The sequence below is a fragment of the Lithobates pipiens genome, unplaced genomic scaffold, assembly GCF_037356315.1.
Source record: "Lithobates pipiens isolate NorthernLeopardFrog02 unplaced genomic scaffold, aLitPip1_a1.2 Scaffold_23, whole genome shotgun sequence".
Lineage (NCBI taxonomy): Eukaryota > Metazoa > Chordata > Amphibia > Anura > Ranidae > Lithobates > Lithobates pipiens.
The window spans coordinates 176,726,113-176,752,782 of NW_027507785.1; the positions used below are offsets into that span (position 1 = coordinate 176,726,113).

General features: G+C 43.7%; 1 protein-coding gene across 1 annotated transcript in view; it reads right to left on the bottom strand.

The window, feature by feature from the left end:
* PRG4 (proteoglycan 4) overlaps positions 1 to 26,670 on the bottom strand; it is a 181,296-nt gene that overhangs the window by 58,087 nt on the left and 96,539 nt on the right. The window contains exon 6 of the mRNA XM_077452652.1: positions 26,211 to 26,318. Within this exon, the coding sequence (XP_077308778.1) occupies positions 26,211 to 26,318 (108 nt within the window). The remainder of the gene's footprint in view (positions 1 to 26,210; positions 26,319 to 26,670) is intronic.

The window sequence follows — 26,670 nt, forward strand, 5'->3', positions numbered from 1 at the left end:
GCTGCCCCCCCTATACTTACCTGGGCCCGATCTCGATCCAGCAGTGGTTCTCTCTGCTCTCTCCCTCCTAATTGGCTCAGAGACAGAAACTGGAGCAAATGGCTCCTGCTAATGTCAATCACAGCCAGGGAGGAAGGAGCGGGGGCAAGGCCAAACTGTGCTCTGTGCATCAATAAACACAGAGTGGAGCTTGGGATTGAGTCCGCACAAGTGGAGGGAGAGAAGCCAGGAGTATCAGTGGGGGACCCAAGAAGAGGAGACTGCTCTGTGAAAAACTGTTGCACAGAGCAGGTAAGTATACAATGTTTGTTATTTTAATAAAAAAAAATGCCTGAGCTTTCTTTTACAATCACCTTAAAGCGGAGTTCCACCCTGAAGTGGAACTTCCACTGATCGGAACCCTCCCCCCCTCCGGTGTCACAATTGGCACCTTTCAGGGGGGAGGGGGGTGGAGACACCTGTCAAAGACAGATATTTACACCCACTTCCGGGCATAGACTCCCGTGTGAGTCTATGCCTCTTCCTGTCCTGCCGTACTGTCTGCTGGGACACACACGGGTCCCAGAGACAGCGCGGACAATTCCTATTGCGCTGAGCGACTCACGCATGCGCAGTAGGGAACCGGAAAGTGAAGCCGATTTGCTTCACTTCCTGATTCCCTCACCTAGAATGGTGGCGGCAGCAGCCGAGAGCCGAGCGATCGATCGGCCTCGGCTTCCGGCATCGCTGGAACCCGGAACAGGTGAGTGTCCATTTATTAAAAGTCAGCAGCTGTAGTATTTATAGCTGCTGGCTTTTAATATTTTTTTTTGTAGGTGGAATCCCTCTTTAAGCAATACACGTTATTGGCTAACTTACATTATTAAAGATAAAAAAATGTATAAAACCTGACAAAGGGATCTAAGGCATCCCAAAAGCTTGTACCTATAATAATTTAAGAAAATACTTAATTTTCTGCATTAAGATAAGAAACCTTCTGTGCAGATGACCCCCCCTTATAACTACCAGAGCCCGATATCAGCACTACACCTGAAAGCAGCGGCTCTCTCTGCTTTCTCCCTCCTTAATGGCCAGATTGATAGCAGTGGGAGCCATGGACTCCCGCTACTGTCAATCACATCCAGTAGCAAGGAAGTGGATGTGAGGCCGAGCTACAATATCAGTGTTTATGGGCGCAGACAGTGCGGCTCGGGATCAAGCCTTCACAATTGCCCCTATAGGAAGCACCTTCCTATAGGTGCATTCACAGAAGAGGTGGAGCCAGGAGCTCCGGTGGGGGACCCCAGAAGGGGAGGTTTGGGTTTGTTCTGTGCAAAGCCATTGCACAGAGCAGGTAAGTATACCATGTTCATCATTTAAAACAAAGAAAAAAACCTACAGATCACAATATAATCACTTTAATTTAGGTCATGAAGGGTAACACTTATAATTGTTTTACTAATTTATCTAATTAGAAAGAAATACAAATGCTAAAAAAAAGTAAAAACCTGTAAGATTTATATAGTTCAATTATAAACACTAAGCAAAAATGTTTTATGAAATTGAAGGCTGTAAATACATACCACATACAGCATGTATATGAGTGTGTTCCAGAATTGAATGAGATATCCATAAATATTTTTCTGCATAAATGCAAAATTGACTTTTTTCTATAACAACAGTTAAATATAATATGATAAAGCTCCTTTGACACTTCTGTGACTTGAGATTAGGGATGAGCCGAACACCCCCCGGTTCGGTTCGCACCAGAACTTGCGAACGACCCCCGCGTTCGTTACGAACGTTCGAACCCCATTGAAGTCTATGGGACTCGAACGTTCGAAATGGAAAGTGCTAATTTTAACGGCTAATATGCAAGATAGTGTCCTAAAAAGGGTTTGGGGACCTGCCTCCTGCCTCAGGGGACATGGGTCACTGCAAAAAAAAGTTTTAAAAACTGCCGTTTTGGGGGGGGCGTGTCCGGATGTAAACCATGAAGGACGTGTCGATTAGAGCTCCGCTGATCCTGAAAGGAATCCGTCGCCATCCTGTGTATTAGCGCACATAGGTGAGCCCCAAAACAGCCCTACCTGTTCCTGGTCACCCCCTGCCTCCATCCCAGCAGGAATTGCGGAGCTCGGCCGATCGACTGGGGCACCACGCGATCTGTGGCCAGCTCCATTGACCTGAGACCGCCACCATCTTGCGGCCTACGGAGCAGCCAGCATCCTCGGTGCTCGGGGACCGCGATCGGCGGAACGAGCGTCCTCTCCACCTCCCATCCAGTCGTGGCATTATCTCCGGAGGGCATGGCTTGGGGACATTGATCCGGGAGACGTTAGGAGGGTCTCGGACGCCGGCTCTTTCCTCCCGTGGCCGCCGCCATTTTGAGGCCTGCAGAGCCTCCGGTATTCTCAGGCCCCGCGATCCGCGGAACGTGCTGGTTACCCGCTCCCACATCCATCCGGGCATAATCTCCTGAGGGGTCTGTAAGTGAGCACGGATCCGGGGGGCTGCTAGAGGGTCCAGAACAAGCTTTAAACTCCCGCAATCCGCCGCCAGTTTGAGGCAGCATCCTTCCTGCTCAAGTGCCCTGCTGTGCTGTGCGGACGGAGGCCATTCAGCACCCCCCACACCTGGAACTTTATAACTGGAAGGGTGCATCAGTTGGTCCCATTACTTAGCCTCCAGCCATCCATCCAGCTCCCTGGCCCCTTGTTGCACTGACTTTTCAGCTGGGTTCCCCTATTGGTGGTCGGGCTTGTAGGGAGGGGGGGTCCCGGGACACTTGCAGGCATATTTCTTCATGGGCCCCAAGCACCGACCTAAGAGCTCCTCTGCACCGAGCTGTTCGACTCCCCTGCCAGAGGCGCAGCCAGATCCTTCTCTTATAGGGAGACTGCAGTCGCTGCTTGCGGAACTGGAAATGGAGTCTGGGTCATCCGGGAATGTGGCTTTGTCGGCACCCCCTCCCTCACAGGACAGTACTGCATTGATCCTGGCGGCTATTGAGCAAAGTAAGACCTCTATGCTGGTGAGAATTGACCGTCTTGCAGAAGAATGTAACCTTATACGAAATGACCTGGATAAGATCAGGGGCAGGTTGACGGAATCGGAAACCAGGATCTCCGCCACTGAGGATCTTACCACCACGCACACCAACACCATAGCGGAGCTGCAACGCACGGTGCACTTGCTGGTCGCCAAATCCGACGATGCTGAAAATAGAGCGAGGCGCAACAATGTACGGGTCTTGGGTCTGCCGGAGGGGGAAGAGGGTGATCGGCCGGCAGAGTTTGCGGAAGAATTCTTCAAGAAATTACTGTCTCTTACGGACCTATCCCAGACTTATGTGGTGGAGCGTGCCCACCGAGTTCCTACAGGGCGTTATGTCCCCGGGGCGCATCCCCGTCCCTTTTTGGTCCGCTTTTTGAATTTTAGGGACCGTGACAGGATCCTCTCTGCAGCTCGCAAACACCCTTCACTTCCATATGGCAACTCCTCTATCCTCCTGTTCCCGGATTTTTCGGCGGACCTGCAGCGCAAGAGGAAGTCCTTTACTGATGTCCGCAGGCGCCTACGGGTAAAGGATATTAAATACAGTATGCTGTACCCCAGCTGCCTTAGGGTGCCCTACAATGGATCGGTGAAGTTCTTTGACACACCAGAAGAAGCAAATGACTGGCTGCTGACTGTACGTTAATCCTTGACAGCTTGCCACACGGCAGGGGGGGCACTGTTTGTCTGCAATATTGGCCCGCTGTGGGCTCTCTGACTCTTCTGTGGGCTCTCTGACTCTTGTTTTGGATTGCAGTTTGCTGCTGCTGATGCTGTGGGGCTCACGGGACATTACTTACCCAATTGACGAGCAGGGGTACTTTCACCCTTACTTCTAGCGGATGATGTCCTGGCCTCCACCTCTACTAAGTCATTGCGGTGCTCTATCAGCACTTGAGTTGATCCTTGCTGCTTCCACATCGTTTTTTGTTCAGGGTTTGTCCTCTCTTCTCTATTTCCTTTTACCTCGGAGCTCCCCAGATGAAGGACAATCAAGGACTTATCAGATTTCCCCCCTTAGTACAGGTTTTACTCGCCTTGACGAGGCGTAAGCGGTTGGAGTGGCCGCTACTTCGGAACTTTTTTGCTTAAGAAGTCTGGAGATTTAAGTGTTGGTTAGGTTTTGGGTATCAAACTGGCCTTGTTTTTTAGTGCCCAATTGGATTTTTCTTTTTTTTCTCTTTTCCCAATTAGGGCACTCATGGCCAGTAGGGAGCTGTGGGTTGTTTTTTGGTTCTTTTTTATGTTGCTGTTTTATTGTTCTTTTTTCTTTTTTTCACTGTGCGCTCTGAATCCACTGATAAATGCACCTGTTTTGAATGTTATACTGACATGTACCATGCTCACTGGCAGGATAATGGGATATTGTATGTGTATTACTGTACTATCACAAATTATCAATTACTTCCATGGCTTTGAGACTAGTGTCTTGGAACGTGCGGGGCCTTAATGATAAGGTAAAAATGGCGTTGATGTTTAAATACCTGAATAATCACAGACCCCATGTTCTTTTTCTCCAGGAGACTCATCTCCTGGGAAATAAAATCCTTGCCCTGTGCAGGCCCTGGGTGAGACAGGCATTTCATGCTACATACTCTAGTTATGCGAGGGGAGTGGCCATCTTGCTAAACAAATCTCTAGCTTACAAAGTTGTTCACCTGCACACTGACCAAGGAGGTAGATTTATTGTCCTACTATTAGAGATTTGCCAAGTGGTTTATGCTTTTGTCAACATATATGTGCCCCCCCCCCCTTCAATCCACAGATTTTGTATAAGATTAGTGAACTGCTGGCTCCCCTACAGTTCTCCAGATTGTACATAGCTGGGGATTTTAACTCTATTTTAGACCCATCCCTGGATTCGTCCAACCCGAACAGGGTTTATTCGTCAGATCTGCTGCAGTGGGCCCAAACATTAAACTACACTGAGATCTGGAGATGGAAGAATGTGGACGTTCGGGCCTATTCTTTCCACTCCTCCACACATAAATCGGGCTCTAGGATTGATTTGGTCTTCGGCAACTCTGGGGCCCTGACGTCGGTGAGGGGGGCTCTGTACTTGCCTGCAGGTCTCTCTGACCACGCACCTTTGGAGGTCACCTTGCAGTTGTCGGACACCAGGGGTACAGGTTGTTGGCGTCTAGCGCCCAAATGGTTGCAGGACTTGTGGGTGGGGGAGGAGGTCGCTCCTAAGCTGCAACAATATTGGGAGCTGAATGAGGGCTCTGCCTCGGTACAGATGGTCTGGGATGCTTTTAAGGCCAACACCAGGGGGGAATATATTTCGGCTATCAAGGCGGTCCGCTCTGAGATGTCATCTCGGATGCGGCAGCTCGAGGGGAGCGAGGCCGAGGCGGCTGAGGCTTTTTCCGACTCGCCGACCCCGGAGCGCTTCACTCGGCTGGCTGATTCAAGACGGGCCTTATCCCTTCATCTTGCAGAGGCCACCCATTTAGATCTGAAGTCTATGGCGGGAAAAATCTTTGAATCTGGGGACAAAAATCGTAAGCTTCTGGCAAATTTAGTAGCTGATTCTAAAATGCAGACAGTTGTCTCGGAGATCTATGGGTCGGATGGTCAGTTGGTGTCCGCGCCCGACATGATACTTACTGAATTTAGAGCCTTCTATGAACAACTGTATGCTGAGGTTCCAGGGGGGTCGGTGGAAGCGCAGAGGGAATTTCTTTCCTCTCTAAAATTGCCCACTCTATCACAGGAGGACCGAGAATTTCTAGACAAGGACTTTACTTTGGAGGAAGTGGAGGAGGCAATTCGCTCATTCCCTGGTGGGAAGACTCCTGGACCTGATGGTCTACCTGGCGAATGGTACAGGATGTATGCCCCACTGATTGCTCCCAAGTTGTTAAAAGTATTCTCCGATAGCAAAATTCGGATGGGGCTTCCCCCATCCATGTATCAAGCACACATAGTGCTTATCCCCAAGCCTGGCAAGGATATCTCCCTGTGTGCTTCCTATAGACCGATCTCCCTGCTAAATTATGACCTGAAAATCTTGACAAAAATTCTGCCCACTAGGTTACGGACGGTCCTGCCATCCCTGATTGATATGGACCAAACTGGATTTATGCCAGGGAAGTCCACAGATATAAATCTACGAAGGGTGTTTACACATTTGCAGTTGCCGGCCACTAAGTCTTCTACGAGGGTCATAGTTACACTAGATATTGAAAAAGCTTTTGACTCTGTGGCCTGGCAGTTTATGTCCTTAGTTTTGGAGGTCATGGGTTTTGGAGTAGAATTTTGTAACTGGATACATATTTTATATAAGGAGCCCTTGGCGCAGATTAAGATAGGTGGTGCCTTGTCAGAGCCTTTCGCTGTTAGGAGAGGAACGCGGCAGGGTTGTCCATTGTCACCGGCTCTGTTTGCCCTGGCAATGGAGCCACTCGCGTCGGCCCTCAGGAAGGCGGAGGGAGTTAGAGGGATACAGGTGGGTTCCATACAGGAGAAGGTAGCTTTATATGCAGATGACCTCATACTCTTTTTAAGTGACCCGGCCCAGTCTCTCAGGGAGACGCTACTTATTCTTTCTCACTTCACTGACTGTTCAGGGCTTAAGGTAAACTGGGATAAATCTCAAATTATGTCAATAGACAGGGAGGCTAAAGCGGCAGCGGATCCCAACCTGCCACTCATGTGGACAGATACAATGAAATACTTGGGGATTTACATTTCCCCCTCTACCTCTGATTTTTGTGCCCTCAATCTGGATCCACTGGTGCAGAGGATGAGGACTAGACTGAAGGCATGGTCGCATCTCCCTCTCACCTTGATTGGGAGGATTCATTTATTTAAGATGAAGCTTTTGCCTGCTTTTCTCTATGTTCTCAGACATGCTCCAATCTGGATTCCTAAAAAAATATTTTGCACGATAAATTCTCTTCTGGTGTCCTTTCTCTGGGGCGCTGGTCAGCCAAGGTTTAAGCTCACGGTATTGCAGAGGCCTTGGGGGAGGGTGGTTTAGCTTGCCCGGATTTGCACTCCTACTATGTGGCGGCTCTTCTGTCCCATGCTCATAATTGGCTGGTTTCGGATGAGTCCAATGCGGCGGTGGTCCTGGAAGCGGCGTGGTTGGGGTCGTATGAGGCACTAAGACACTTGGTGTATCGCGGTCTACGAGCCCCGTTCCCTCTTACTGCTGCAATGAGGGCGGTGATAAGGGCATGGAATGTTGCCAATCTGATGCGCCCCGTACCCTCGGGACACATCTCCCCGCACAGTCCTCTTTGGTTCAACCCGAATTTACCGGAATTTGGCTCTATTCCCGACCCTAGTGTATGGGGAAGTAGGGGTATCAAATATATTGATCAACTCTGTGTTGAGGGCAAAATACAGACCTTCGATAGGCTGAAACAACAGTATACCCTGCCCAACTCACACTTATTCAGATACTTACAACTTAATCATGCCTTTCAAACGCAGTTTGGAAATGCCCCCGTCGCATTCTACACCTCAAGGTTGGAATCTCTGCTCAGAGATGATGATCTGTCCAAACCGTTGTCTGCTATCTACAAGGTGTTGCTCCCAAGTGTCCATACCGGTTTGGAACTCCAGAGGGTAAGGTGGGAAGCTGATTTTCCCTCCTTGGACACGGAGGACTGGGAAGATGTATGGGAGTATCCTTTCTTACAGTTAGTGTCAGCTAGAGATAGATTGGTGCAATTCTAAATAGTACATAGGGTATATTACACTCCGCAACGCCTTCACAGAATCTATCCATCTGTCCCTGCCTTTTGTTGGAGATGTAACTCGCTTTCGGCGGATTTTATACACATGTTCTGGAGCTGTCCTCAGATAGCTAGTTTTTGGGTGGAGGTGACTAATTTTATTCTGGCGGTTACCACCGTTAACATACCTTTATCGGTCGAGATATGCCTCTTAGGACTGGTCGAGCCGCTGGCTCCACGCCGAGCGCTCAGAACACTCCTGGGCTTATTGCTATACTATGCCCGTAAGTCGATTGTTCTTAAATGGAAGGCCCCGGTAGCCCCCTCTATTAATTTTTGGAAGAGTTTAGTGAATACGGCTCTCCCTCTATACAAGGCCACCTACCTTTCGCGAGGCTGCAGCATTAAATTTCATAAGGTATGGGACATATGGACGGAGTCGCGTGACACCAACGCTGACTTGAATCCAGACTGACGGAGTTTCATTAGTGATTAGTGGAAGAGTTCTAAGTTTTTTGATATTCATGTAACCCTGGGTCATTATTTACGGGGGCAATAGGGGATTGGTAGGTGAAGGGTAATGCTTGTATGTTTCATCCTGGGTCTAAGTGTAGACTGCAGTGGAGCATGGGCGAATTAGATAACTGTCCTGAGAGATGTGAAGTGGTGCTAGAGCGTATAGGGGGAGGGGGGGTTTCTCTCTTTCTTTTTGGATACACACGCCGGTGGCGGTATATCGGGTGGGGGGAGGGGAGGGTTATTGGTTGTTCCCTGATTGTTGACTCAGGGGGGTGTTGTAATAATCAGCCTGGGTATGCCCAATAGGCATATGTAGGTTGTTTTATTGTTTTACTTGCAAATTAATAAAAATAATAAAAAAAAAAAAAAAACTGCCGTTTTGGCAGGAGCACTGATTTTAATGACGATTAAAGTGAAAAAAAAAAGGTGAAATATTCCTTTAAATATGGTGCCTGGGGGGTGTCTGTAGTATGCCTGTGAAGTGCCACGTGTTTCCCGTGTTTAGAACAGTCCCTGCACCAAATGACATTAAACGGAAATAACACCATTTAAAACTGCTTGCGGTTTTAATGTTATATCTGGTTCCTGCAATAAGGTTGAAAATCATTGAGAAAAATGGCATGGGTAGCCCTCCCTGCCCATTACCAGCCTATTTGGGTCTTGTACGCATATTAAGGGGAACCCCGTACCCATATTAAAAAAAGGAAATGCGTGTGGCCCCCAGGCCCTATATACTCAGAACAGCAGTATACAGGCGGTGCAAACAAGACAGGGACTGTGTAGGTTTGTTGTGTTAAGTTCAATCTGTTTGTAATTTTCAACCGGTACATTTTTAAAGTGTAGCTCCAGTCAAAAAAACTATTTTTAAGCTTTTTGGAAAACATAGGGAAGGGTTATCACCCCTGTATAATTTGTTTTGTCGTCCATCTTTTTTCATCTCACTTGCTGCTGTCTCCTTGCATTTGCAAGTTGGATGTTTGAAAGTAGGGGCCTGCCCTATATTATAGCGGTATGTACTGGGTACAGGTATCTCACTTGCTGCTGTCTCCTTGCGTTTGCAAGTAGGAGATGTTTGTAAGTTGGATGTTTGAAAGTAGGGGCCTGCCCTATATTATAGCGGTATGTACTGGGTACAGAGCACGCAGACAGCACGCACTATCTCCTAACACTACTGACTGCAAGCTCTATTATTAACCACTTGACCACTGGGCACTTAAACACCCTTAATAACCAGACCAATTTTCAGCTTTCGGTGCCCTCACATTTTGAATGACAATTACTCAGTCATGCAACACTGGACCTATAGGAAATGTTTGTCCTTTTTTTCACACAAATAGAGCTTTCTTTTGGTGGTATTTAATCACCTCTCAGTTTTTTTATTTTTTGTGCTATAAAAGAAAAAAGTTTAAAAAAAATTATAAAATTTAGCAGATTAGTAATTTTTTCTTCATAAATTTTGGCCAAAATTCATACTACTACATATCTTTGGTAAAAATAAGTACAAATTGGTGGATATTATTTGGTCTTTGTGAAAGTTATAGAGTCCACAAGCTATGGTGCCAATATCTGAAAATTGATCACACCTGAAGTACTGACGGCCTATTTCCTTTTTTTTTTTTTTTTCCACAAAATTGTCATATTATCAGGTTATTTCACACACACAGCATATGCATACCACAAATTACACCCCAAAACACATTCTGCTATTGCTCCCGAGTACGGCGATACCACATGTGTGAGACTTTTACACAGCGTGGCCACATACAGAGGCCCAACATGCAGGGAGCGCCATCAGGCGTTCTGGAGCACCCAGGCCAATTCTGACATTTCTCTCCTACATGTAAAAATCATCATTTATTTGCTAGAAAATTACAGAGAACCCCAAAACATTATATAGATTTTTTTTTTTAGCAAAGAACCTGGAGAATACAATGGTGGTCGTTGCAAATTTTTATCTCACACGGTATTTGCACAGCAATTTTTCAAACGCGTTTTTTTGGGGGAAAAAACAGTTTTGTGCTTAAAAAACAAACAAAAAAAACAGTAAAGTTAGTCACTCTTCAAAATTGCACATGCCCGTGGAATGGCGCCAAACGTCGCTACTTAAAAAATCCCCATAGGCAACACTTTAAATTTTTTTTTACTGGTTACATGTTTTGAGTTGCAGAGGAGGTCTAGGACTAGAATTATTGCTCTCGCTCTAACGTTCTCGGCGATACCTCACATGTGTGGTTTGAACACCGTTTTCATATGTGGGCGGGGCTTACGCATGCGTTCGCTTCTGCATGCGAGCACATGGGGACATGGGCGCTTTAAATTTTTTTTTTTTTTTATTGTTCATTTTACTTTATTTATTTTAGTTTGACATTTTTTTCCCCAAAAATATATTTTTGATCACTTTTATTCCTATTACAAGGAATGTAAACATCCCTTGTAATAGGAATATGGGGTGACAGGTCCTCTTTACAGTGAAATCTGGGGGTCAATATGACCCCACATCTCACCTCTAGGCTGGGAAGCCTGAAATAGAAAATAAAAAAAAGATTCTGGCTTTGATCGTACTGGCGAGTTGGTCGAAGCACCGGAGGGCGGTGAGGGCGTCTATGGCTGGGTATTTCAGGGTATCACCGAGTATGGCTGGGTATCTCCGAGTATGGCTGGGTATGGCAATTTATGGCAGAGTATTGCAGAGTATTGGCGGGGTATTGGCGGGGTACTACAGAGTAATAGCAGGGTACTGCAGAGTATTGGGGGGTACTCCAGAGTAATGGCAGGGTACTGCAGAGTAATGGGGGTTACTGCAGAGTAATGGGGGGTACTGCAGAGTAATGGCAGGGTACTGCAAAGTAATGGCAGGGTACTGCACTGCAGAGTAATGGCGGGGTACTGCAGAGTAATGGCGGGTACTGCAGAGTATTGGGGGGTACTGCAGAGTATTGGGGGGTACTGCAGAGTAATGGGGGGTACTGCAGAGTAATGGCAGGGTACTGCAGAGTAATGGGGGGTACTGCAGAGTAATGGCAGGGTACTGCAGAGTAATGGCAGGGTACTGCACTGCAGAGTAATGGCGGGGTACTGCAGAGTAATGGCGGGGTACTGCAGAGTAATGGCGGGGTACTGCAGAGTAATGGCGGGGTACTGCAGAGTAATGGCAGGGTACTGCAGAGTATGCACTGGTATTGCAGAGTATTGGCAGGGAATTGAGGGGTTAAATTCGGTGAGCAGCGATGTGGGCACTGCAGATGCAGCCCACATCGCTGCTGACACCGATCTCTTTCCCCTCCGCTGTACCGATCAGTACAGAGAGGGGAGGGAGGAACCGGCGTCATAACATGACGCCGGTTTGTTTACAAGTGATCACTCCATCATTTGACGGAGCGATCACGTGGTAAACGGCCGCGACGAGCGGCCGTTTACCGTGATCCGTGATGCGCCGGGTCCTGTGGACCCGGCGGTCACGGATGCTCTCGAGTGCGCGCCCCAGGGGGCGCGCGAGAGCAGAATTCTGGGAGGCCGTTAATTAACGGCCTCTCAGAGTTAAACAACCGCCCTGAAGCCGTTAATCGGCAATGGGCAGTTGTTAAGTGGTTAAAGCTAGATCACTAGCTATATAGGTGAGGTGAATATAGTGGTGTATACTGCGGTCAGGGCACAGACAACAACCACTACACAGCAGCAAGATAGGAAATCAGCCAAAAACGATCGGTGTGTACTGTGTTGAAGGTACACAGAACACCCACTGCTTCAGATGCTAACACACTACACGAGGCCGCCTCAAAGGCGGCCTTATATAGTGTGGGGCGTGCACTACACAGCCTGAGCTATGATTGGCCACAGGCAGGATGCCTGTGGCCAATCATGGCTCTCCTCGCTGCTGGCGCTACGATTGGCCAAGCATGCGGGGTCACAGTGCATGCTTGGCCAATCATGAGCCAGCAATGCACTGCGCCACCGCAGTGCATTGTGGTCCGCGCGCGCCACTCGAATTTTGACGCGAACGGCCCAAATGTTCGGAATTCGCCGAACGGCCGAACAGCCAATGTTCGAGTCGAACGTACGTTCGACTCGAACACGAAGCTCATCCCTACTTGAGATCTGACTTGTAAGACCTCAAGTCACAGGAAATGTGAAATGTAATGTATTTCTATGAGAGCTGTTCCTAGTGACACTGCAGAAGCTGCTGCAACTTCAGAAAAGGTTCCTGCACTTTGGTCTGACATTTTGTTGCGACAGAGAATGTAAAGACGACTTTGGAGACACACTAATGTAAAAGGAGCCTAAACCTCAGATGTTGTTGTTACCCGATGTACTATAATAAAACAAATGCAAAATATACGTTTAAGAAAATACAAACATTGCTCTAATGCAGTGGTGTCCAAACTTTTTTGAAAGAAGGCCAGATTTGATGAAGTGAACGTGCTTGAGGGCCAACCATTTTGCCTGACATTCTTTGAACCAATAAAATTCGGTCTAATGCCCTGTACACGCGGTCGGACATTCCAACGGCAAAATCCGTCAGATTTTTTCCGACGGATTTTGGCCCAAACTTGTCTAACATACACAAGGTCACACAAAGTTGTCAGAAAATCCGATCGTTCAGAACGAGGTGAGGTAAAATACGTACGATGGGACTATAAAGAGTCCAGCGGCCAATAGCTTTCGTCTCGTAATTTATTGTGAGCATGAGCATTTGTGCGCCGGAATTACACACGATCGGAATTTAAACGATCGGATTTTGTTTTCGGAAAATTTTAGATCCAGATCATAAACTTTGTGTGTCGGAAATTCCAACGGAAAAAGTCAGATGGAGCCAACACACGATCGGAATTTCTGACCGTGTGTACAGGGCATAAGTGTATTCGTCCGAGCACTGATACGCTGCCCAACAAGAGTTCTCTTGTCTTTGTGGCTGTGTGTGTTGAAGGGATGAGCTCGGGTGTGTGTGTGGGTGACTTCCTATTACAGGTATCTTAGTATCTTATAGAGGCCGCCATGCATTCACCTGTATGTATGACACTCATCCCGCTTCCTCCCTGTCACCTCCAAGGCAGCCAGAATGCATATCTTATGTGGCCCCCCGGCGCTCAGGGATCATTGGGGGCCACAAAAGATATACATGTCCAAATCACCAGGCAGTTCGTTTGAAAACTGGAACATGGGCCGCGAATGGCCCAAGGACTGGACTTTGGACATGCCTAATGTTTCATGGTAAACATGCCCCCCTTATCCTTATATCCTGCCCCCTTTATGAACTCACAATGTGTCTATATAAATGTATATAAAAATATATGTAAATAAAACTAAATAAAAATATATTCAACCTTAAAAACAATGTAAATTTACATTTGTAAGTTTACAAATGTAAGTTTCATTTTTACACCTTTGGGATTTTTGTCTGGCCCTTCAGCTTCATCTCTTTCCTTAGATGTTGGACCTCTGTTTTTTTTTTTTGTTTGCCACCATTATCATTAGGATTTCTCTGATTTGGCTCTTAAATACATTTTCAGCATGTTAGTTTTCGGGGATGTGACCACAACACTAATAGTTTTGTCACTCAAAACAAGATTCAGAAAAACTACAGAAGTTTTCCTCATTTTATTTTATTTTTTTAATTAAACAATTGTAATATTGATACTGCACTATATTGTCAAAAGTATTGGGTCGTCTGCCTTTAAACGCACATGAACTTTAACGGCATCCCAGTCTTAGTCCGTAGGGTTCAATGTTGCGTTGGCTCACCCTTTGCAGCTATAACAGCTTCAACTCTTCCGGGAAGACTGTCCACAAGGTTTAGGAGTGTGTTTATGGGAATGTTTGACCATTCTTCCAGAAGAGCATTTTTGAGGTCAGGCACCAATTCATCCCAAATGTGTTCTATCCAGTTGAGGTCAGGACTCTTTGCAGTCCAATCAAGATCCTCCATCACAAACTCGCTCATCCATGTCTTTACAGACCTTGGACTAAGACTGGGATGCCATTAAAGTTAATGTGTGTGAAAAGGCAGGCATTCAAATACTCTTGACAATACAGTATATATATATATATATATATATATATATATATATATATATATATATATATATTTATTTATATATATTTTTTTAAGTTTGTAATTAAGACCCCTTTCAACACTAAAGGCATTTTTCAGGCATTTTAGCGCTGAAAATAGCGGCTGTAAAGTGTCTGAAAAAAGCCTCCCATGCCACCCCAGTGTGAAAGCCCAAGTGCGGTGTGCTTGCGGAACGTTAGAAAAAGTCCTGTAAGCAGCATCTTTGGGGCTGTTTGGGAACAGTGTATACACCGCACCCAAAACGCCCTGCCCATTGAAATGAGTGGGCAGCCTTGCCGAAGCGCCTGCAAAGCGATTTAGCTGCGCTGAAACATAGGCGCTATTAATGCTTTATTTGCCAGCAATCGGGGGTTAAAAGTGCCCCACTAGCAGCCAAAAAGCACAGCTAAAACGATGGTAAAGAGCCACTTTACCATGGACGTGCCACAGTGTGGAAGGGGTCTTAAATAGTTCTAAAGGCAGAAGGTTGTTTACCTTGGACACACAGAGTGGAGCTTGTTGAGCGAGCCTGCACAAGTGCCATTTGGCTTACTATGGGGGCACTCAGTGGGGGGAGAGGGGCCAGAAGTATCAGTGGGTAACCCCAAAAGAGGAGACTGGTCTGTGCAAAACTGTTGCACAGAGCAGGTAAGTATACCATGTTTGTTATTTTATTTACAATCACCTGAAGCGATATATATGTTATTGTCGAATTTACATAATTAAAGATGCTAAAAAATTTATAAAACATCCCCAAAAGCTTGTACCTTTAATAACTTGAATTGGTTCTAAAGCCTTAATGTTTTTTAACTTAATGTACTCTCTGCATTAAGGTAAGAAACCTTCCAAGCAGATGATCCCCCCCTTATAATTACCCAAGACCGATCTCAATCCAGCACTGCACTAGAAAAGAGCAACTCCCTCTGCCCTCTTCCTCCTTACTGAGCAAATTGGTAGCAGTGGACCCATTGGATCCCAATGTTGTCAGTGGCGAGAGAGTGGATGCTGGGCCACACCACACTGTCTTTGTATATGTGCGCAGGCAGCACGACTCGGGATCAAGCCTTCACATTTGCCCCATATAGGAAGCATCTTTCTATAGGGACAGTCGAAAAAGAGGTGGAGCCAGGAACAACGGTTGGGGACCCCAGAAGAGGAGGCTTTGCTCAGAGCAGGTAAGTATACCATGTTTAAGAAATACAAATGCTAAAAAAAAACAAAAAAAAAAACTGTACTGTTTGTATAGAACAATTATAAACACTAAGCAAACACTTTTTTGAAACTGAGGGCTATAAGTTCATACCACATACAGCATGCATATGAGTGTGTTGCAGAATTTAAGGAGGTATTCATAAATACTTTGCTGTGTAAATGCAAAGTTTACTTTTCTATAACAGTTACTGTAACTATAAAGCTCACATTTTATTATGTTACCCGAAGTATTATAATACAAAATATTCCAAATATAAGTTTAAGAAAATAGAAACATTGCTTTAATGTTTCAGGGTAAATATGCCCCCCTTATCCTTATAATATACCCCCTTTATGAACTCACAATGTTTGTATCTAAATGTATATAAAACAAAATAAAAATATACCTTTATCTGGCTGGTCATTAATGTTTTACAGGTGCATTCTCAGATATTTATATCTCAAATTTAGAAATCATTCAAAGTATAGGCTATGTTATAGATGTTCGCTCTCTCTCTCTCTCCCTCTCTTTTCTCCCACACTATGCCATGATGCATACAATAAGCTTTATTGGAGTTGGTAGGCTTATTAACTGATTATTAACCACTTATCAACCGTGCCGTAGCTGGATGTCCACTACAGCGCAGCTCAATAACTCTGGGAGGGCATACATTGACGACCTCCCTGAATCGCCCTCCTGCGTACCACCGCATTCCCGCACACCCCCCGGGGCACGCACCCAAGATGATGGCTGGGTCCGGAGGAGCATCACGGCAAATGGCCGTTGACAGTGACGATTTACCATGTAATCACTCCCTCAAATGACAAAGTGGCATCATATCTGGTTCCTCTCTCCCCTCTCTGTACCAATCGGTACAGTGCAAGGGGAAAGGGGAGTGATTGGGTGCAGCAGTGCTGTGGGCTGGATGTGTAGTGCCCACAGCTCCTCTGTGATAATTCAGGGACTCATCATGCCCAGTCATCCCATACATGCCATCCATGCTCAGTCATTCCATGCATGCCATCTATGCTCAGGAATCCTATGCATGCCAACCATGCTCAGGCATCCCATGCATTCCATCCATGCTCAGCCATCCCATGCATGCCATCCATGCTCAGCCATCCCATGCATGCCATCCATGCTCAACTATACCATGCATGCAACCCATGCTCAGCCATCCCATGCATGCCATCCATACTCAGCCATCCCACGCATGCCATTCATACTCAGCCATCCCATGCATGCCATCCATACTTAGCCATCCCATGAATGCCATCCATACCCAACCATACCCAGCCATACTCAATCATGCTCAGTCATCCCATCCATACTCAGCCATACCCAGCCATACTCAGCCATACCCAGCCACACTCAGCCATACCCAGCCACACTCAGCCATACTCATTCATGCTCAGTCATCCCAGCCATACTCAGCCATCCACATTCATGGCTCAACCATGCTTAGCCATCCCAATCCATGGCTCATCCATCCCCGTTCATGCTCATCCATGCCACATCAGTTCTCATCCATGCCACATCTATGCCACTACCGTGCCTCACAAAAGTGTAATAGGTAGTCAAATTATGTTTGAAATTCATGCCCCTAGAACACCTGATGATGCCCCCTGCATGTTGGGCCTCTGTATGTAGCCAGGCTGTAGAAAAGTCTCCCACATGTGGTATTGCTATACTCAGGAGGAGTAGGAGTATCTATTTGGGGTGTAATTTTTGGTATGTACATGCTATGTGTTAGAAATATTGTATAAATGGACACCTTTGTGTAAAAAAAAAATAAGTTTTAATTTTTTCCACATTCTCCAAAAACTTGTAGAAAAAAATGACATGCACAAAAGACTCATAATGCCTCCAAAATTGGGTAATTTTTTGGGCATTTTCATTGTCCTGGTGCTCCAAGGCCATCAAAAGTGCAAGGTAGTCAAGAAATGATATGTGTAATTTATGCTCCTAGAAGGCTTGATGGTGTTCCCTGCATGTTGGGCCTCTGTATGGGGCCAAGCTGTGTAAAAGTATCACATATGTGGTATCACCATACTTATGATTAGTAGAATGTGTTTTTGGGTGTAATTTGTGGTATGCATATGCTGTGTGTGAGAAATAACCTGCTAATATGGGAAAAAATTGCAACTTCAAAAAACTCACTTTGCTTCTTACTAAATACCTTAATATACTATTTCCTGGCGAGATAGGCCGTCAGTACTTCAGGTGAGATCAATTTTCAGAGATTGGCACCATAGCTTGTGGACTCTAACTTTCACGCAGACCAAATAATATTCACCAATTTTGATTATTTTTACCAAAGATATGTAGCAGTATAAATTTTGGCCAAAATTTATGAAGAAAATTTACTAATTTGCAAAATTTTATAACAGAAACAAAGAAAAATTCATTTTTTTACAGAATTTTTTGTTTTTTTGCATTTATAGCACAAAAAAGAAAAAAACCCATTGGTGACTAAATACCACCAAAAAAAAAAAAATCATATAGGTACAGTGTTGCATTGTAATTGTCATTCAAATGTGAGAGCACTGAAAGTTAAAAATTGGTCTGGTTAGCAAGGGGGTTTAAGTGCCCAGTGGGTAAGTGGTTAAATAATAAATAAAAAAGATGGAAATTATATGGGATATTGTTTGTTAAGCTTGTTGAAATATACAATGAATACTTTATTCTTTGTTTTTGATTTCTATATGGACTTTTGTGCCAATAATAGAGTTTATATATCATTATCATATATTAAAAAATGTGTGATATAATTAGAGGCCCTGATAAAACTGGTTATCCCGTGAAACGCTTAGGCCACTTATGCAGATTTTCCAGCTGCAATAACAACATCCTGGTAAACCTTACTGTAATTGTTTTTTTATTAGTTTTTTTATAATTTGTTAACTAATTCTGTGTATGTATAGAATAAAGATTTGTTTATCTTTTTATACAAATTTCCATGGTTTGTGTTTTCATTAGACCTTGAAAGGTACATGTCCCACTTTATTTTGTTCTAATATGGTACATGTTCATAATGGAATGGTACCTTTGAAGGGTCTAACTGTCTCACACTCGTCCCTCATACCCCTTTACTAAATACAAATATATTCAACCTTAAAAACAAATGATAGTTTACATTTGTAAGTTTACAAATGTAAGCTTGATTTTTACACCTTTGGGGTTTTTGTCTGGCCCTTCAGCACCATCTCCTCTTTCCTTAGACGTTGGGCCTCTGGGTTATTTTGGTTTGTCACCTTTATCATTAGGATTTCTCTGATTTGGCTCTGAAATTAATTTTCAGTATGTTAGTTTTCAGTGATGTGAGCACAAAACTAATAGTTTGGCACTCAAAACAAGATACAGAAAAACTAAAGAAGTTTTCACATTTGTTTATTCTTTAAATTAAATAATTGTAATATCTATTGACACACAGAGCGGAGCTTGGGAGCAAGCCTGCACAAGTGCCCCCAGAGCATTTGACTTGGCATGGGGAGAGGAGTCAGGAGCATCAGTGGGGGGACCTGATAAGAGGAGGCTGTTCTATGCAAAACCATTGCACGGAGCAGGTAAGTATACCATGTTTGGTATTTTAATAAAAAAAAGTGAGCATTTACAATCATATAAGTAATACATGTTATTGGCTAATTTACATTAGTAAAGATGCAAGGAAATGTATAAAACCTGACAAAAGGCTCTAAGTCATCCAAAAGTTTAAACCTTTAATAACTTAAATTGGTTCAAAAGCCTTAAGGTTTTTTAACTTAATTCATTCTCTGCATTAAGGTAGAAAAAAAACTTCTGTGCAGATAACCCCAGCCCCCCCCCCCCCCCCCCGTATAACTACCTGAGCCTGATCTCAATCCAGCACTGCACCTGAAAGCAGTGGGTCTCTCTGCTCTCTTCCTCCTTACTAAGCAGATTAATAGTATTGGGAGCCATTGGCCAGTAGCGAGGGAATAGATGCAGGGACGAGCCACACTGTCTGTGTCTATAGATGCAGGCAGCGTGGCGCGTGATTGAGCCTGCACAAGTGCTCCTATAAGAAGCATCTTCCTATGGGGGCACTCGCAGAATAGGTGGAGCAATGAGCTCCGGTCATGGAACCCAGAAGAGGAGATTTGGGTCTGCTCTGTGCAAAACCATTGCACCGAGCAGATAAGTATAACATACATGTTGATTATTTAAAACAAAGTAAATAAAATAAAAAAAGTTTACAATCACTTTAAGTTAGCCCAAGTTAGCCAAATAATTGTTTTTCTAATATATCTGATTAGAAAGAAATACAAATGCTGCAAAAACGGTACTGTTTATATTGAACAATTATTAACACTAAGCAAACATGTTTTTGGGCTGTAAGTACATACCGCATACAGCATGCATATGAATGTGTTTCAGAACTTAATGAGTTAACCATAAATACTTTGCTGCATAAATGCAAAGATGTACTTTTTTTTCTATAACAACAGTTAACTAAACAGTAACTAAACAGTTAACTGAACAGTTCACATTTTATTATGTTACAAAAGAAAATACAAACATTGCTTAATGTTTCAGGGTAAACATGTCCTCATTATCCTTATAATGTGCACCCTTTATGAAATCACAATGTTTGTATCTAAATGTATATAAAGATATATGTAAATAAAACTAAAACTGTAAGTTTACATTTGTAAGTTTACAAATGTAAGTTTAATTTTTACACCTTTGGGATTTTTGTCTGGCCCTTCAGCATCATCAACTCTTTCCTTAGATGTTGGGCCTCTGGGTTCTTTTGGTTTGTCACCTTTATCATTAGGATTTCTCTGATTTGGCTCTGAAATGAATTTTCAGTATGTTAGTTTTCAGTGATGTGAGAACAACACTAATAGTTGTGTCACTCAAAACAAGATAAAGAAAACTACAGAAGTTTTCATATTTTAATTTATTTAAAAAATATATTTTTAATAATGCCTTACACACATACACAAACACACACACATACTGTGTATCCACTTCAATAACGGCCCATTCTGGCACTTCTCTCCTACATGTAAAAATCATAATTTTTTTGCTAGAAAATTACTCAAAACCCCCAAACATTATAAATGTTTTTTTTAGCAGACACCCTAGGGTGGTCATTGCAACTTTTTATCTGGCATGGTATTTGCACAATAATATTTCAAACGCCTTTTTTGGTTTCATAAATGTAAAAAATAACATAACAGTAAAATTGCCCTATTTTTGTATAATGTGAAAGATGATGTTACGCTGAGTAAATAGATACCTAACATGTCACGCTTTAAAATTGCACACACTCATGGAATGACGCCAAACTTCGGTACTTAAAAATCTCCATAGGCGACGCTTTGAAATTTTTTACAGGTTACCAGTTTAGAGTTACAGAGGAGGTATAGTACTAGAATTATTGCACATGCTCTAACGCACGCAGGGATACCTTACATGTGTGGTTTGAATGGTGTTTACATATGTGGGTGGGACATGTGCGTCCGCTACTGGAGACAGAGGCGTTTTAAATATTTTTTTTGTTCGTTTTTTTTATTTTTGCACTTTTTTTTTACTTTTTTTTTTGATCACTTTTATCATCACTTTTATTCCTATTACAAGGAATGTAAGCATCCCTTGTAATTGGAATGGTGTGTGACAGGTCCTCTTTATGGAGAGATGCGGGGTCAATAAGACCCCACATCTCTCCTCCAGGCTGGAAAGCATGAGATCGGGAAAAAAAATTCACTGATTTCATGCTGACAGCCGCGATCGCAGCTTTGTTTATTTCCTTGAACCCAGGTGTGACATCATAATATTGCGCCCGGGCCTCCGACGGTCGGAAATCTCTATGCTCGTCATCCGGCAGTGGACGATTCTTTCTCTGAGCCCCATATGGCACGGGAGAGCCCAGAGAAGCACCGGATGGCGGCAGGAGGGAGAACGTCCCATCCCGTCACCTATAAGAACGTTCAAGCGGCGGATGCACAAAATTGCTGGCTGGAAAGAATAATATCTGAATGATGCCTGTAGCTGCAGGCATCATTCAGATATCCCCACTCAATGTCAAGGGCATCACGCCCTTAGTATTTAAGTAGTTAAAGATACAGATATATATTATGTTTTTCTACATTTTTTAATTAGAAAGAAATACAAATCCTAAAAGACTGTTTATATTGAAGAATTATACAGTATCTCACAAAAGTGAGTACACCCCTCAAATTTTTGTAAATATTTTATTATATATTTTCATGTGACAACACCAAGGAAATTACACTTTGCTACAATGTAAGATAGTGAGGGTACAGCTTGTATAACAGTGTAAATTTGCTGTCTCCTCAAAATAACTCAACACACAGCCTTTCGTGTCTAAACCACTGGCAACAAAAGTGAGTACACCCCTAAGTGAAAATGTCCAAATTGGGTCCAAACTGTCAATATTTTGTGTGGTCGCCATTATTTTCCAGCACTGCCTTAACCCTCTTGGGCATGAAGTTCACCAGAGCTTCACAGGTTGCTACTGGAATCCTTTTCCACTCCTCCATGACGACATCACGGAGATGGTGGATGTTACAGACCTTGTGCTCCTCCATGTTCCATTTGAGAATGCCCCACAGATGCTCAATAGGGTTTAGTTATGGAGACATGCTTGGCCAGTCCATCACCTTTACCCTCAGCTTCTTTAGCAAGGCAGTGGTCGTCTTGGAGGTGTGTTTAGGGTCGCTCTCATGTTGGAATACTGGCCTGTGGCCCTGTCCCCAAAGGGAGGGGGGTCATGCTCTGCTTCAGTATATCACAGTACATGTTGGCATTCATGGTTCCCTCAATGAACTGTAGCTCCCCAGTGCAGGCAGCACTAATGCAGCCCCAGACCAGAACACTCCAACCACCATGCCTGACTGTAGGCAAGCCACACTTGTCTTTGTATGCTTCACCTGGTTGCTGCCACACACACACTTGACTCCATCTGAACCAATAAATTTATCTTGATCTCATCAGACCACAGGACATGGTTTCAGTAATCCCTGTCCTTAGTCTGCTTGACTTCAGCAAATTGTTTGCGTCTTTCTTGTTCATCATCTTTAGAAGAGGCTTCCTTCTGGAACGACAGGCATGCAGACCAATTTGATGCAGTTTGTGGCATATGGTCTAAGCACTGACAGCCTGACCCCCCACCCCTTTAACCTCTAAAGCAATACTGGCAGCACTCATATATCTTTCTGAAAGACAACCTCTGGATATGATGCTGAGCACGTGCACTCAACTTCTTTGGTTGACCATGGTGAGGCCTGTTCTGAGTGGAACCTGTCCTGTTAAACCGCTGTATGGTCCATGCTGCAGCTCAGTTTCAGGGTCTTTTTTTCAGATCCTCAACGAGTTCTTTGCCACAGGGTGCCATGTTGAACTTCCAGTGACCAGTATGAGTGTGAGAGTGATAACACCAAATTTAATACACCTGCTCCCCATTCACACCTGAGACCTTGTAACACTAACGAATCACATGACACCAGGGAGGGAAAATGGCTAATTGGGCCAAATTTGGACATTTTCACTTAGGGGTATACTCACTTTTGTTGCCAGCAGTTTAGACATTAATGGCTGTGTGTTATTTTGAGGGGACAGAAAATGTACACCCTTATACAAACTGTACACTCACTACTTTACATTGTAGCAAAGTGTAATTTCTTCAGTGTTGTCACATGAAAAGATATAATAAAATATTTACAAAAATTTGAGGGGTGTACTCACTTTTGCGAGATACTGTAAACACCAAACAAAAATGTTTTTGAAACCTAGGGCTGTAAGTATATACTGCATATAGCATGTAAAGCAATGTGTTCCAGAACAGTGCTAATCATTTTGGCATCCAAAACAAGATAAAGATAAAGAAACGAGATACAGAAAAACTACAACATTTTTCATTATTTGATTTTATGTGACCAATTCCCATCCAACTATTGCACATAAACAGCTGGGTGGGAGCTTTGTGTATGCAGGAGGGCATATCTATATACCCTCCAGCATCTACTGCTTGTGCACACCCTCTTGGGCACACAGCAGCGTGCGATGTGATCACTGTATACTTCGGTCACAGTGGATCACAGATCAGGGCATAGTGATAACACTTGTAAACACACATAATGCAGTCTATGGGCTATTCAAAGTGATCATTATAGTGATAAGCGCTGTAATGAAAACTCATGCTGCGTACACACGACTAGACTTTTTGACACACTAGGTCCAACGTCTTCCCGATGGACTTTCGGTGGAGGTCCGATTGACTTTCTGAATGAACTGAATGAAAAATAGCAGCGCTTTACCGCCGACACCGCTTCCGCCCCAGTGTGAAAGGGCCCTTATCACATTTCCCATGAGTTGTAAACAGCAGCTGTCTTTGAATCATCCAATCAAGCTGTGCCCAATATACATTTGCTAGGTACAGGGACCAATTAGGGAGCAGTATATTAGCCACGGTACAGAAAGGAGGGGGGATATAATGCTTTGTCACTGAGCTATGGACTTTCTTTTGTGTGGGGACACAAGGCAGTCATCATGAGCAGACCTGAAGTTACCAGGTAACCTAATACTATACGTGCATTGTACAGTGTATTGTAAATATGATTGTTGTGGGTAATTTGTAAATATCATGTAAGCCAAGGGACTAATACTGTACATTGTGTGGTAAATACTGTCTAGTGGGTAATTTGTATATGTGATGTACCCCTATTAATACATGTGTATTGTGGATGGAACTACCTCTTTTGTGTAAGAACTCTCAATTCTAGATGTTGCATCAGTTGTGGATATTTTTAACTGATTTATGACAAATGTCCCTATACATGTGTAATAATACCTCTCACCCACAGGTGGTTTAGTCGCCTTGTTTTGAAGATGGCTGTCTCATATTCATGCAGCTGTGGGGGGAAGTGTAGCCATGTGTTGCTGACATCACTCACAAAACAACCTGTGATATTTAAGAGGGATGACTACATCATGTGGGTAGTCTCTGGTATACAGGGCTATAATAGAGTCACTAGTATACAGACATTCCAACCTGCCAAAACTCATCTCAGGGAGGTGGCAAACTAATTTTAGGGAGGTGGCATGGTGCCCCCCCCCCCCATTTAACACAACTAGAGGATGATCAAATGAAATGGAATCAGTATACACAGGTTTACTTCTTCTGAGAGATATTAAAGGAACACTCTAACAACCATGACCACTTCAGTGATTTGAAGTGGTCAATGTGGTAGGAGTCAGTATGTGGGATGGTATGAATATTCTAATGATCAGCTTCTGTCTAAAAATGTAAGTTTGACATTTAGGCTATACACTTTATTGGTCAACTTAAGTTATAAAAAATGCAAGAAAATGAATGAAGCCTGACAAAGGGATCTATGTCATCCTGAAAATGTACTTCTTTATTAACTTAAGTTAGTAAAATAAAAGCAGAGTTCCACCCACAAGTGGAACTTCCACTTGTTGTACTCCTTCCCCCCACCGGTGCCACATTTGGCACCTTTCTGGGGGGAGGGGGACAGGATACCTGTCTTTCACAGGTATCCTGTCCCCACTTCCAGGAGACTCAGCCGCAGGTATTTGCGTCATCGCTGAGGCTCCCTCCTCCTCCCTCCTCCTTCCCCAGCCACTGGACCAGTAGGAGAGAGGAGCAGAGCAGGACAGATAAGTATCCGATTATTAAAGGTCAGCAGCTGCAGTATGTGCAGCTGCTGGCTTTTAATTTTTGCAGCGGTGGGCGGACCTCCACTTTAATACATGTATATGGATTATATGGATTATGGATATCAGATCACTGCATTTAGATAAATAGACAGCACAACATGGACTGTTTGTTGTGTGGCTATTTTTTCTGACTGAACTTCAGACTGAGCCCTACAACAAGGGACTTGTCACTGCTGATGAGTTATCCATGTCTGTACGTAAACTACAATTGTAAAAACACTGTAAACATCTGGTTCAGTCAGACAGAAAATGTATATATTGAGTGCTTAAAGAAAACTGCCTTCTGCAGGGATGTGCTTCTGGCCAGTGAACAAATTTGTACTGTAATTCTACAGCAAAAATTACAGTTTCTGGGTGTTGGTAAGATAGCCCTGAGAGTAATAAAAGTCTTATATGATCATCACTAAAATCTACTTCATAGGTGCTGATTTTTCTTAAGAATTACAATACATATGCCTGCTGATTGGTGCCACATAACTGCAACAAGTTTCACCCACGTCCTTGACATAGAGACTTGTGTGTCATTCTGCAAACAATATTGGATATACTACATTTGCCCTACAAGCACCCTGGATTCTGTACTGCTGTCATCCTGGTGCGTCCCCCTATCCTCAACAATGCAATACAAGCTTGCCAATATCCATAAATAGAAAATCTGCAGACCATACTGGTACCTCAGGCGTGACAGTTTCCAGATAGTTCACATAAAATAAACTATCATCTATAGTAAGGCCATAAGGTACAATCTAATCTGTTTAGACACCACAGAAAGAAATTCCCAACTGAAACACCTTAGGAAGGATTTCATAAAACAGGGATATAATCTAGTGACAACCAACACACAAACACCTGTGCAGGTGTGGAATCTGGCAACACATGCATCCATCACTAAAACTACCCCCTTAGAATGTGTAGACGTAGCTCAAGAGGTACAAACACATTTTACAAAGGCTTTAATCAAAAACAATCTATTTATTTGAGATGATATTGCATTTCATACCTTTTGGAGGGATTTCGGGCTTATCAGGATCATCATCACCGTCTCTAGTCTTTGGAGATTTAGGTTTATTTGGTTCATCATCTTTATCTTTAGGTTTTTTATTTGTCCCTGTAATTATACATTTTTGTGAAGATGCTGTTTACAGTAAACACAACGAGTTGTAGCATACATCAACCTAGGCAGGAAGTAGCAACAAGCAGGCTGCACAGGATCAGTAGCACTGAGATCCAATAAAGCAAAAAGAATAAAACAAGTATTTTAAAAGTATTGTACAATTTTTTTATGCTACACATTGCTTTAGAAAACTAAATGTTAAATAATTGGTGCTAACATACACATTAAGAATACAAATATTTTTGAGAGGAAAAGGTGTTTATTGATGGATGTATCTTCACTTTCTGTCTCAGTACCAAAGGTCACTAGAACAAATACAGGAATCAATCTCACCAGCAGGGGTACA